The sequence below is a fragment of the Oryza glaberrima genome, chromosome 12 (genome assembly GCF_000147395.1).
Source record: "Oryza glaberrima chromosome 12, OglaRS2, whole genome shotgun sequence".
NCBI classification, from domain to species: Eukaryota; Viridiplantae; Streptophyta; class Magnoliopsida; order Poales; family Poaceae; genus Oryza; species Oryza glaberrima.
In genome coordinates, this window is record NC_068337.1 from 6716452 (window position 1) to 6731307 (window position 14856).

The following is a 14856-nucleotide window of genomic DNA, read 5'->3' on the forward strand; positions in this document are numbered from 1 at the left end:
AAACCTCCTATCGGGCGATCAGGAGGAATACTTTTAGGAGTAAATTTAAATGTTTTTGATATAGGTGAAATTTCAGAAGGGGACTTCTATGTGAAGTTTCTTCTAAGAAATAAAGAGGATGGTTTCAAATGGGTTTTAATGGCAGTAGCACCAATAGGATTACAACGGTTGCTCACAAAGTCATTCGCCCAACCCAAACGGCGTTTTTGCCAGATAGAAATATCATGGAAGGGGTGGTGATTTTGCATGAGACTGTCCATGAGTTACACACAAAGAAAATGGATGGTATCATATTCAAAATTGACTTTGAAAAGGCTTATGACAAAGTTAAATGGCAGTTCCTTCAGCAGACATTACGAATGAAAGGGTTTTCACAATCGTGGTGCAATTGGATTTCCAACTGGGTTGAAGGAGGAACTGTAAGTGTCAAAGTCAATGATAATGTATGAAAAAATTTCCGGACATGCAAAGGCTTGAGACAAGGGGATCCAATGTCCCCAATTCTTTTTAACATAGTGGCTGACATGTTAGCTATTCTTATTGAAAGAGCCAAAGCCGATGGCCAAATTAGAGGGGTAATTCCATACTTAGTGGATGATGGTTTGTCCATTCTCCAATATGCCGACGATACAATAATATTTCTTGAACATGATTTTGAACAAGCAAAAAACATGAAGGCCATTCTTTGTGTGTTTGAACATCTCTCGGGGCTGAAAATAAACTTTTATAAAAGTGAATTTTTCTGCTTTGGGGGAGCCAAGGAAATGGAGGACCAATATAGACAACTGTTTGGTTGTAATTCTGGTTCCTTTCCATTCAAATACTTAGGAATCCCTATACACTATCGAAAACTCAGAAATTCTGATTGGAAATGTGTGGAGGATAGGTTTCAAAGAAAACTTAGCACATGGAAGGGCAAAAACAGCTCCTATGGTGGGAGATTGGTTCTTCTTAACTCGGTTCTTTCGAGTCTTCCCATGTTCATGTTATCCTTTTTTGAAATACCTCGAGGTGTACTTCAAAGACTGAATTACTACCGATCGAGCTTTTTCTGGAGCAGTGATAGCCAGAAAAAGAAATATAGGTTAACAAAATGGGATTATATATGCCGGCCAAAAGATCAAGGTGGACTGGGTGTCCTAAATCTTGATATCATGAATAGATGTTTGTTGAGCAAATGGCTATTCAAACTTCTTAATGGTGATGGCCTATGGCAAAACCTTTTGCGCAACAAGTACTTAAAGGGTAAACCCCTCTCCCACATGTCACACAAACCAGGAACATCCCAATTTTGGGCTGGCCTAATAAAAGTAAAAGATCAACTTTTTTAGTATGGATCTTTTAAACCTGGTAATGGGATGGAAATAAGATTTTGGGAAGACACATGGTTGGGCTTGCAACCTCTCAAATATCAATATCCTTCTCTGTACAATGTGGTCCGAAAAAGACATTCTACTTTGGCAGAGGTTATGAGCACAACACCGTTGAATGTTTCATTCCGACGATCAATTGTAGGACCAAAGTTAGTTGAGTGGAATGATTTGATCTCTCGACTAGCTAACATAACCCTGTCAAATGAAAAGGATTGCTTTATTTGGTCGCTACATAAAAATAGCCATTTTTCGGTCAAATCCATGTATAATGCGATCATCAATTCCAATGTAAGAATCCACAAGAGGATCTTATGGGAGGTAAAGGTACCACTAAAAATCAAAGTATTTATGTGGTTTCTTCACAAAAAAAAGTAATCTTGACGAAAGATAATCTCATAAAGAGAAATTGGAGGGGAAACAAGCAATGTTATTTTTGTAATATACAAGAGACCATCCAACATCTTTTCTTTGACTGTCATGTTGCACGTTTTGCTTGGCGATGTGTCTTCTTTGCCTTCAACATCCCCCTCCCCACAATGCAAAAGATATTTTTGGTGACTGGCTAAGGGGAGTGCCTAGACGCACAAAAAAAATTTTGTTTGGAGCTAGTGCTTTATGTTGGTCAATTTGGCGTTGCCGTAATGATATAGTTTTTAACCATAAAAAAATGCCTAACATCATGCAGGTTATCTTCATATGTTCCAATTGGCTCCACTCTTGGTGTATGATGCTTTCACAGGAACAACAGGATACTATGCGCAATGGTGCTACACGCTTGGAATTAGTAGCCAAGGAACTTTTATTCCAGTTTGGATGGCGTAGTACCTACAGAATTTCGTGATAGAATCTACGTGATTTTGAAAAAAAAATATTATTTTAGTAGATCATATCATCGGCAGAAGTTGGGGGTTTGTCCCATCTCGCCTTTTTTAACTTTTCTGTTCACGTCTGAATTTTTTGGCTGTGTGCCTACGAGCAGAGGCCGGAGATGTAACCCATTTCCATTATCTAAAAAAAGCGTTTTTCGAGCTACAAATCGTTGTGTTTTTAAAAGGAATCCTATCTTAGAGATTGTTGTTATGGAGAATTAATTACTCCATTTTTTTAATTTAAAATAATTAATACTTAATTAATCGTACGCTAATGACTCTTCTCATTCTGCATATCTTCATAGTTCTCTCACTTTTCATTCACTCCGATGGTCACACATCTCATCCTGACAAGTATCAATTACAGCAATTGAGCAACGAAATAAGTGTTAAATTGTCTTTTTTTTCCGTCAAACACACACCCTAAGTAGTCGTGTTCCAAACATAAGGGGCTTGTCTTACTTTCTAGGATCATCATCGTCACAATTCGATGGACTTGACTGATGCTAGAGCTACCGAGTCACTGGTGACTGCTGAAATGAGATGTTTAAATTAAGGTTGAATTTAATGTAGTAAGGCCCGGCGGCTATGGGCATCAGTACAAGCAAACGATAAAAGACCTTGTACATGTCTAATTATTTAAAAAATAAAGCCAAATCAAAGCTCTACTCTATAATACTCCTCCGTGACAATGTCTAGAAATATAGCTACCTAACACTACGTATCTGGATAAGGGTTATGTTTAGATTCGTAGTGTTAACTAGCTACTCCCTCGATCTATTTTAGGATTTTTAATTTTTAGTAAATATTAAGGTTAATTCCTCTTTAGTAAAAAGATTTCTTTCTAACTAATTGATTGGCTTTTAAATCATTGAAATGATGAAAATAATTGAAATATTAGTGCAAGAACCTATAAAGCATTTATATTTTTGAACAGATGACGGGGGATTATCAGTCAAAGAAAAACCAAAGAGACTGCAACTAGTGCAATGCAAACACTTGGAGACGATGGAAAATGGCGGTTACATTCTGTCGTCAGTCGACCTATACAAGGTTGCAGTTATTAATTAAATACCAAGGTTTCCGGTCAATCCTTCCAGATCATCTACTCACTCTACTACGTCAGATACGTCTCCATCAATCTGTGATTCTAATGTAAAATAGTACTCACTTATACTATTTTTGGTCAAATAATCCCTCTTGGCGGCTGCTAACAGGTTCCAAATATGTCCAAATTAGCCTTTCGTCATTTATTCTTTGAATGCGATGTAACTAAATTCACACAGATCTGTTCACATTGGACATCACTTCGCCTATAGAATATCACACATGTGTTGGGTCATGGTTTGATGGTATTAAAAGAACTATTTCGACTATTTTAACAGGTACTAGTGCTAGTCAAGATGCCACCTTGTAAACCATGTCAATTTAAATGTTATACATTTATAATAGGGTGGATAGTCAAACTAGTCCTCCAAATTTCACCTACATCTCAGTTTGATCCTTAACTTTTCAATTCTACCTTCCATATTAGTCCTTAAAATTTTTATTTTAGTTCAGACTCATCCTTAGAGCTATTTAGGAAGCCACATGACTAAATCTAATCAACATCATAAATAACCCTAATACCTCTCTCACACATATATAAGAAAAGAAAAAAAGTATATATAGAAACTGTATGGCAGGCATCACCCTTTTATTTTTACTGGCGGAATAACAAAACAAATGCTTGGAAAATTTATTGGAGGATTCTGAGTCACGAGACGACAGCAAAAACCAACTTCCCATGATGTGCACTTAGGAGGTCCGCCATAAAAAATAACTCTATTTTTTGAGGTGGACCTCTTAAGTGTCCGCCACCAAAAAAGGGTAGATAAAGAGCACCGTTGTGAAAAAGATTCATGGTTTTAAAAGTTGCACATCCACCGCCCAACACCCACCAAACCCTCCCTCTCCTCTCCGCCCTATCTCCGCTCCCTCGCCTCTCCTCCTTCCTCTCCCTTACCCTCCTTTCTTCAGCTTCTCCTCGGTGCTCTCGGAGATGGTGATGGCAGCCGTGGTGATGACGACGACAACGATGGAAACGAGAGGTTTGTTCGCGGCGGATCCGACAGTGGGGCGGGACGTGGGCAGTGGATGTGGCAGTGAGGAGGCATCCAGGCGGCGGATCCGGCGGTGGGAGGTGCGCAGGCGGCGGATCCGGGAGCATGAAGGCACGTGGGCTATGGATCCGGCGGTGGGAGGCATGCGGGCATCCGATCCAGCAGTAGGGAGGTACTCGGGTGGCGGATCCAGCGGCTGAGAGGCTCGTGGGTGGGCCGGTGGAGCATGGCTGCGCGTGTGGGCGGGCAATGAAGCTCAGACGGCGGCGGATCCAGTGGCAGGGAGGCTCGCGGTGGCGAGCGGGCTGGTAGAGCTCGGGCACGACTATGTCTACGGACGAGGCTTGCGTGTACGGGTCCTGCGGCATGTCGGCCACAGCAAGGACAACTAATCAGCGACATCGACATCGCCCCTCCGCACTGGCAAGAGGAGCTCGACGCCGGCGTCAAAGAGTGCGTTGAGGTGGTCGATTTTTTTATCTTAGTGTGATACATTTTATGGTTTGTTATTTGTGATTTCTTGAATTTGTGGTTGTGGGATTGGAGGATGTGATGTTTAATTTGTGGATTTGTTATTGTGGGATTAGATGCAAATTCATAGAATCTGTGATTGTGGGATGTGGTGTTCGATTTGGATTTATGATTGTGGGACTAGAGACAAACTGATCTGGACTGTGAATCTGGTTTGGTTGGTTCTAAAAATATATATATATTTTACCAAAAAAATATTTTTTCTGGTGGTCGGTTCTGAAAATGAAAAACAAAATTGCCAAAAATATTTTTGCTAGTCGTCCGTATAACCTAGCCACCATTGAAACTGATTTTGGTAAGCGGGTGAGGTCTCCCTGCGATGATCATCATCTATTGTCACTGACCCATGATCGCAAGCAGCTAGGTGGTCCCCTGGTGAAAATGTGTAGTTATATACTACCTCCATTGACTTTTTCTCATATGTTTGACCATTCGTCTTATTTAAAAAATTTACGTAATTATAATTTATTTTGTTATGAGTTGTTTTATCACTCATAGTACTTTAAGTGTGGTTTATGATATATACATTTATATAAAATTTTTGAATAAAACGAATGGTCAAACATATGAGAAAAAGTCAACAGCGTCATCTATTAAAAAACGGAGGGAGTAGAATATATATAGTTTCATTAGCATCTATATGAATATAGACAATACTAAAAAGTCTTACATTGTGAAACGGAGGGAGTAAACGTTACACTAACTATATATATATTAATCCATGTCGACACTCCATGTGCATGCATGTACGTTGTTTAATAATGCTTTAATCAACAAATCAATCACATTCATCATGGCGTCCAACAGGAGAAATAGTTACATACTAAATACAACGAACACCAACTCGCGTCGCGATCTTCCTGTATAATTGGTCTTCAATAATTGTATATATATACACCCGATCTAGTTAGTCAAAAGAGTAATTGATTATTGCCTTATTGTCTTAATAAAGAAAAAGTCTAAATACCCTTAAAACTTTAATAAAAGTCCATCTTACCTAAATTGTAATCATTCATATGACCTTAAGATGATTTTACAAAGTGGTTTTTATTTAATTCTTTTCAAAAATAAAGTACAAATGCATGCACTAATAAGAGATGCGCACTTTCCCTGTAAGTACACACGTACACTGTACCCTACCCTTATGAGCAACTCCAAAAGACTAGGTTAATATATCTTAATATTGATAAAGTAACCACGCAGTTGTGGCCACGTCACAAACCATTGAATGAATAAATCGCATAAATACTAGCACGCATGCCAAATCTAGTACTTCAACCCACATAAGTATGTTGCGCCACAAGAAACCCAATTATGTTGGATCAATTTGACTATTTGACATATGCATTAGATATATGTTAAAATCTCTACCTAAATATTTCTGTTTAGTCCTATGTTTGCTCTCTCTTAATATCAATATAATACTAGAATAACATCACTGTAAGCATAAATTGAGAATCGAGGATTGACTATGTGTAAATAAATATGTTATATTCATTATTTAAAACCGTCCGTTTAAGTGTCCAAATCCACAAAACCGCCGTTCAAAACCAACTTAAGGTGTAATATAAACATTGGATGTCCGGTTCTAACGTACGTTCAGTGTACTAGGTAGATTTTCATCCAAAATTTATGGAGTATATGGACTTATTCCTCTCAATAATTAATGCAACGTTCTTGCTGTAATTCCCATTATTTATAGAAAATAATTTGGACTACAAAAAGAAATAATTGAGGGTAATTAATATAATCGTCCGGACATCGTGCGTACGCCTACAAAAGAAGACTCTAGCTAATTAAGAGCTGTCCACACCATGCATCCGTCCGCATATACCCTGTCAACAACGTCAGACTTAATTTTTGACTTTATTTTTTCAGAACACTCTATATATATATGACACCGATGATCGATGGCTTTGGGTGCCTCCCTTTGCCTGCCTTCATTCGTGAATTAAAAGCTTTGGGTGCACATTGCCTTCAAAGTTCAAACGGTGCAAGGGCAGGGCAGGTACGTAGCTCTCTGGCCTGTGGGCTGCTGGTTTCTTCCTCCACACCTCTAAAAAGTACTACTTTTTTTCTACTGTATTGCTTAGGCCATTTCTTGTAAGCACTTAGGTTGTGTTATTCCCCTTCTTTCCTAACTCAACTATCTTTTTCTTCCATGTAAGCTTTTCAAACTGCTAATGGTACGTTCTTGGTAAAAGTTTTCTGAAGTTGCTTTAAAAAAATCATATTAATTTATTTTTTATTTTTTTTACTAATACTTAATTAATTACGTGTTAATCTCAGCATTAGTATTTGTTAACAGGTTGTAGCATGTAGGATTTAATTATTTCATAATTAAATAAATAATCTATCAGTTTCCATTTAGAATGCTGCCTAATTCTTTAATTCTTATGTTTCTCTTGATCCATGCTTCATTACTACTAGCTGTTGTTATTTGGGTTCATCTGTTGCTCGGTCGAGGCTACTCTCAGTGGTCAGAAATCTAAGCTTCATTGAGGAAGCACCGGTGGTAAGTGTACAACTAACCCAACACAAGTCGGTTACTAATTATTATATTAACCGCCTAAATTTCTCCTAAAAAATAAGCACCATTTTAAAACTCTAATAAATAAACACCTTAATTTGGCTATTTGCAGGACCAAAGAGAGGCATGTCGACGATGGTGGTGAGCGCATACAAGGGGGTGATTGACTCTGTTCTTGCAAAGCTCAGAGAGCTGATGGGAGGGGACATGTGTGCCAACCTCATAGGCGTGTCCAGCAGGGACATTTTGTTCCTCAGGGATGAGCTGCCTGCCATGAGTGCTCTCCTGGAGAAGCTGGATGATGCCGAAGAACTCGATTCGGAGGCGAAAAATTGGAGGAACCAAGTGAGGGAGATGACCTACGACATCGAGGACTGCATCGATGATTTCAGTAACAACATCACAAGCGTAGACGCTAAGACGGGGTTCCTCTACAAGGCTTCCCAATTTCTCAAGACTTGCAGGGCTCATCTTGAGGCTGCCTGGCAAATCAAAGAGCTCAAGACTCGTCTACAGGAGATAAATGAGCGGCGTAAGAGGTACAAGGTTGGACATTACATCTCTAATACTACCTCGGTGACAGTTGACCCTCGCATCTCGGCATTCTATAAGGAGACAGCCGGCCTTGTAGGCATTGACAGCCCAAAGAGAGAGCTCACCAAATTGGTGATGGACGAAGAGACGCAATTGAAGGTTATGTCAATAGTTGGATTTGGAGGCCTAGGCAAGACCACCCTAGCTAGTCAGGTGTATCGTGAAGTTGGAGTGCAGTTCAACTGTAAGGCATTTGTATCTGTTTCTCAAAAACCAGACATGGTAAGGCTACTCACAAGTTTGCTGTTACAACTCAAGCAACATCCCTCTCATGCTTGTGGGGTGCAAGAACTCATCGACAATCTCAGGGAATATCTAATGGATAAAAGGTAGATATTCACATTATTTATTCAGTTTCTAGGAATAAATTAACGTCTTATCATACTAGTTCTTTCTTTAACTAAATAATAAAACTTCTAGGAAATTAATTTCTTTTCCTCCTAAGTATTAGGTCAAAATATGCGTGCACACCTTTAGATTTCCACAAAAGCTTGGATTTCTTGTTTCAAAAAATTTAAGACCCGTTAACACATACTTAATTTGACTAGTTTTAGGAACAGAGGACACAAATGAAATTAAATTTTACTTACTAAGGATCATCTGTAAATGGTGCACATTCATGCTACTACCTCCATCCAAAAAAACTAGCAAATTTCAGATAGATTAGTACTCAACACAAATTACCGTTGTACCCCTGTTTAATGTTGTTTCTAATGACTCAACATCACTCTCAATTCACCATGCATGCAAATAAAAAGAAAAAGTTCAGCCAATTAGTCCACCTAATTAGCATTCTCAACTTAACTAGTTGGGTCCTACCTTGCTAGAAACACAAATTTTTGGTGCACATTTTGAATGGTAGAAATACATTTAAAGATATTAATTGATGATTTTAGTATCTATGTATTTATATGGTCACATTTGACTTTGATGGTTTTTCTGTCCATCAATAAGGTAAAGCTCGAATTAATTAATTGCTCAATTATTTCCTACATACTGTACATTTGTATATTTGAAAAATAGTTGCATTTTTAATACAAGTATTCGCTTCAAATATAAAGATGAATATAATGTACTCCTCTCCATCCAAAAAAAAAAAGGATTTCTAGGTTGTTTAGCAAATATTAAAGTAAAGGATAATAGAGTTTAGTATTCCTCTTAAATGAGGGATGGATTGGAGTGGGAGGGTGTTTGAGGTTAAAGATGGTGAAAATTGATTGAGATGATTGATGGGATACATAGTAGAATGCTTATATTTGTAGATAAATTTCAAAATCTGGGAATTTTTATATTTATGGACAGAGGAAATAGAATCTAGTTTCCAATTGCACGAGCTTTGATTTTGCTAAATCTATTTAAAAGCGAGTGTTTAATTATTCCTTGCAATTTAATATGTACCGCGCGTGAAATGTTTTTGTAGGTACTTCATTGTAGTTGATGATTTGTGGGATGTTCCTTCATGGAATATTATTACATGTGCTTTTCCACAAAATAATCAACATAGCAGAGTTATAATAACTACAAGACACGGGGATGTGGCTAGGACATGTTCCAGTGACCATGGAAGCATTAACAATATGAAGCCCCTAAGTGCCCAAAACTCAAGAGAACTATTCTTCAACAGAATATTTGGGTCTAAAGATTATTGTCCCTCTTACTTGGAAGAAGTCTCATGTAAAATACTGAAGAAGTGTGGTGGCCTACCGCTTGCAATTGTTACTGTAGCTAGTATTTTAGCTTGCCAACCCACAAGACTGAAGGAGGAATGGGAGTACATTCAAAGTTCTCTAGCCACTAACAAATTTGCAAGGAAGTCCACCTTGGAAGACATGATGCAAATCTTGGAGCTCAGCTACAAGAGTCTGCCACATCATCTCAAAGCATGCTTTCTTTATCTTGGTGCTTACCCAGAGGATTGTGTGATTAGCAAGGTTGATCTTATTAAAAGGTGGGTAGCAGAAGGTTTTGTGAGTCACTCTCCTGGGCAAGATGCATGGGTTGTTGCAGAGAGCTATTTCAATGAGCTGGTGAATAGAAGCATGATTCAACTTCCATATCAGGGCTACTACAATGAAGTATCTCATTGCAAGGTTCATGATATGATGCTAGACATGATTCTAATGAGGTGCAAGGAAGATAATTTCATCAGTGTGATACAAGATCCACGAGCGGCGATAGAAGTTCAAGACAAGATTCGTCGGCTCACCATTGACTTGAATGGTGCCATGGGTGACACAATGGATATGAACATTACTAGGAAAGTGTCACAAGTTCGTTCTCTTGGTTTATTTGGAGGATCAAAGTGGATACCTCCTTTGTTGGAGTTTAAGTTTCTGCGGGTGTTATTCCTTGAATTCTTTCTACGAGAGATGATAATTGACCTCACTGGTATCAACCAACTGTCCCAGCTGAGATATTTAAAGGTTGAATGCAAGGAATGCCTAATGGATGGTGACATACCATCACAACTTTCCATAGTGTTACCAAGTCAAATCCGGAGGCTACAACATTTGGAAACCTTGGAGTTACCCTGGGTATCAGAATGCAGCATCCCATCAATATCAGGCATCATTGATTTGCCGCGCTTGACCCATCTAGTGTTGCGACAGCATAAGGGGGGATTACCGGATGGGATTGGAAAATTGAAGTCATTGCGCACTTTGCATGGCTTTAATCTACCAGTAAGCTCATTGGAAAATATTGATGCCCTGGGTGAGCTCACTAGTCTAGCAGATTTGTCACTCCATTGTGGCAAACAAGACACAAAATCTACTACTCCAGGATGGATGACTGCTCTGAGTTGTTCCATCGAGAAACTCGGTAATCTCAAAGGTCTTTATGTGAGGTCTAATAGTCCTAGCTGCTGCGCCGATGCGATGAGCAGCTGGTTTTCACCTCCATTCCTCAACCTTGAGAAGCTTGATCTGCTAGATTGGACATTCTCCAAAGTTCCTAGATGGATTGGCCAACTCCATAGCCTCCGTGAGTTGGCACTTGGGGGCAAGAAGATACTCCAGGAAGATGTTAGTATGATCGGCACAATGCTACCCTTCCTCACCCATCTAAGCCTACGTATTGTTACATGCAATATCGCGGTGAAGGAAAGCAGGATCATGATAGAAGGCTCCATAGGATTCGCGGCTCTCCGGTTTTTCTGTTTTGACTCTAATAGGATGTCACACCTAGAGTTTGGGGTAGGTGCTATGCCCCAGCTCAAGAGGCTGCTATTAGCACTTGATCCATGGGAATGGGATGAGGCCACACCTGTTGGACTTAAACACCTCTTGTACCTCGAGGAAATACGAGTATTGACAGCATCAACAGCTGTTGCTTCTGCAGGATCTGAATCAATGAATGGCAAGTCTGCACTAGTCAAGGGTGTGTTCCATGATGCCGCTAATGCTCTCCAGAGTCGCCCAGCATTTACCGTGCTCCCAAGGATCCGTTCTCTCTCTGATCACGTAAATTGTTGTAAAATTAATATGGAAACAGTTGCATGTAAGTAGGATTTTTAGGGAATGTATCTGTAATTGTTGTAGCAAGATTTGTTCTTGTTCCAACTGAACATGGTTGTTAATGTTCTTACTTGTAATTGTAAGTTCTAATCTTACATCAAAAGGATGATTAGCCTAACACATGATCACCAAGATAATCTAATGTGGAATTTGGTGCACTGGCCGGTGTCAATTGGAGCCACAAGGGTATCGTCTTCCTCTGTTCTTCTTGTTCTTCTGGCTCATGAGATGTTGATGTTCTTAGCTACCTGTGTACTTGAGGTACCTCGAACATGATATCGTCTGCTTGATGCAAAGATGTTGCAGGTGATTGTCCTCCGTGGGGCCAAAGGGGTTGCGGTTGATTGATGCCCTTCGCTACTGCAGATCAATGATGCCGAAGGCATTCTAGTGATCGGTGTTCCTCCCAATGTCACTACCTACATGGGAGAAGAGTCTGATCACCATGGAATCTTCTTCCACGGTTTCGTAGGATTGGATGTTTCAGGGTTTATGGGAGAGAACGTGCAAGAGTGACCACTATCCATGGGAACTCACTTAAATATCATAGTGGATAACTGGGGGAAACTCTATATAGAAAGATTTTAACATGTTTCTAATCATTCCGTGTTTGCGAATGTCATTGATCATGTTCATGTTTTCCAGCCAGTTAGGCCCAATTGATGAGCATATGTCACTAATTGCCTAGCCTACCACTATACCATAGTGTCGGCCATGCTCCCACCCAATCCCTTCCCTAAGCTCACTCCAACCAGTAGCGTTGTCTCGTCCTTTCCTCTCCTCTCCTCTCCTCTCCTCTCCTGGCTGAATTCAAGTCAGTGGCAAGCGATTGGCTTCCCAAACCCTCTTTATCCCACCACAACCAACAACCTACATATGGGCCAAAGTACCAAAGCTCAACTACACGAAGCATTAAGGCCTATTATGGCCTGAAGTTACCGGGCCAACGAACCAAGACCTACTCCGCAAAGATTTCAAGCCCACGATAAGGTAGGCTCAGCCGCTACCTCTATCTTTCCCCATGCACTAGGGCTAGGGCACCACATTTTCTTGTTGGAAATAAGTCTATTTTGCGTCCCTTAAATATTTCCCTTGGTCCAATCACATCTCTCAACCGCAAAACCACAACCTCCCTCGTTGCCCCTTCATCTGTGTCGCTGGCCCTCCATGTCGCATGTCACCGCCGGCCCTTCACGCCCTGTGACGTGAAACATAAGCAAGCATAGTGCCGCTGCCGCCGTGGAGTAGTGAGGAGAGCCACTGCCGCCATGGAAGAGTGAGAAGAGGGCTTCGGCACCGACGAAGTCAGAGACGAGAAGCTTCTCAAGACACGCCCGCTCCTCTCGGTCGACGGCTAGCGCAAGCGCCTCCGATCCAGCCGCTGCGACATCCGCACGGGGAGGAGGACGCCCACGGCAACCACTGTTGTGTTCACCGTAAGGTCCTGCGTCGCACCACCACCACCGAGCACACAGCACGGGGATCTGGTCATGTGTCATGGGAATGGTGCTCGTCGGGTAGAGCGGGTGACCGGTGCAACCACGCGATAGCGACGAGGCACGACTGCTCCTCTCAGTCAACCGCTAGCGCCAACGCCTCTGCCGCCTCCACCTCCTCCACCGCTGGCCATGCCGACATCAATCGGTGTCACAGCATCACCTCCTTGACAAACCCATCTACCATGTCAAACTTTGCTACTTCCACCATGGACGCCGTGCCATCCACACGGGGAGTATGACATCCCCGCCACCCACAACAGCCGCGGTCCCACCGCATCTCGGACTACGAGCAGTGCCGCCATGTCCACCATAAGGTCCACCATCACCGATCATGCCAGATGGGAAGTTGGTTGTTGATATTTCTTAATGATATTACTAGAATATAATTTCCAGCAATGGCGCAGAAATACTCCTGGTATATTATGGTTACAGAGTTCATCCGCAAACATGCGGATATACCATTGTAGCATTTCACCCGAGAGTATTCCAAGGGTATCGTATTTATGTAATCCCGTGGGAAGATCATAGTAGAGAGAACCGTACTAATAATTTATATGTTACTTGTAATAATCATAGTCTAAGCAAGGGTTAAGATAAATCAAAGGGTACAGTGACACACAAGCAGGGAGCTACTCATTCACATACTAAAACATCTAAGCTAAGTGGAAAGAAAATAGAAAGAGAATCTATTCCTATACTTCTAATATACATAGTATACATACACTTATATGATTAACTAGCTAATACCCTCTTTCCGATGCCCTCCTAGTACTTCGAGAAGCCACCCCTGACTGTCGAGTTCCTTACGACAGCCCGCCATGACCATACAACCGGGGCTAAATACGGAGGAGTACCTTCCCAGGAAACTAACTTAGGACTATATACACGTGCGGAGGAATACCTGTACTGAGCTGTCACCATCAGCGGCCCACCTCTCATCCGCAGCATATAACCCCAAATAATGATATCTTGTAATCTAGACACCATGCCTAAACTATCAGATACTACTCTAATATCATCGTCATGACATAGAGTAATTGCATAAGCAAACATTATACCCGTACCTATGCTTCTCCCAGATAAGCTACCAGTATAATCAGTATGAACATAATGTAAAGTTGGCATTCATATACTCGAAAAGTATTTCAATACTAGAAATGTATAAAGAAGAGTATTCTAAACAAAGTACAAAGCTTACAAAAGAAGAAAGGAAAGCTACTAGAGCCATACCCGATCTCTTCCAAAGGCTTCCGGACTCCGATTTCTATTCTATTCCTACTCCACTAGCATAAGACTACTAAACTAAACTTGAGAGAATATGAGAGAGCTTTGCTTGGAGTGTGTGGAGGAAGTGAGAGTGAGAGCTACTTTTATAGCTTGAGAATGACAGTTGTGTTAGTTGGAATGGTCGGAAATACCCTCCAACCGCCATAGGGAGTCGACCTCAGCCGTCCAGGAGAACCCTGGATCGAGTGGTGCCGTGGTGGGTTCGGCCGAACCATGGGTTGGGCCGGCCTAGCCCAAAATCGGCAGGTGGCCTCCTCTGCTGCTCTCATACGCAGACTTGTGAATTTTGCCACAGTTCATTGTGTCAATTCTGAGTTCTTGGCCCATTCATGCATAAGTCTAATCCTCGACATCGTCCGATTGATTTATCGTCTGGTTTGATGCCGATTCTCCTCCACTTTATGGTTATTCTCTACAACAGGTTAGTAAACCTAATACTAGTGGAGTATTATTATTTCTAACACAAATATGCATTGCAAGCATAACTAGTTCTCCTCTATTTTGGTAATATTGACGGTCGAAACTGATCGCTAACGACCGTCAACATTGGTCAGCG

At 40.9% G+C, this 14856-nt stretch overlaps 1 protein-coding gene across 1 annotated transcript; it reads left to right on the forward strand.

The window, feature by feature from the left end:
- Window positions 1–6802: 6802 nt before the first annotated feature.
- LOC127756760 (disease resistance protein RGA5-like) lies at window positions 6803–11662 on the forward strand. The gene is made up of 4 exons (XM_052282135.1): window positions 6803–6883; window positions 7306–7390; window positions 7518–8328; window positions 9420–11662. The coding sequence occupies exons 3-4, from the start codon at window positions 7532–7534 to the stop codon at window positions 11503–11505; spliced, it is 2883 nt and encodes a 960-aa protein (XP_052138095.1). The 5' UTR covers window positions 6803–6883; window positions 7306–7390; window positions 7518–7531; the 3' UTR covers window positions 11506–11662.
- Window positions 11663–14856: the final 3194 nt, after the last annotated feature.

Excerpts from the sequence above, each read along its gene's own strand:
- LOC127756760 (XM_052282135.1), top strand. The coding sequence starts at position 7,532 with ATGTCGACGATGGTGGTGAGCGCATACAAGGGGGTGATTGACTCTGTT. Across the intron at positions 8,329-9,419 it reads GAATATCTAATGGATAAAAG|GTACTTCATTGTAGTTGATG; the intron begins GTAGATATTCAC and ends ATGTTTTTGTAG.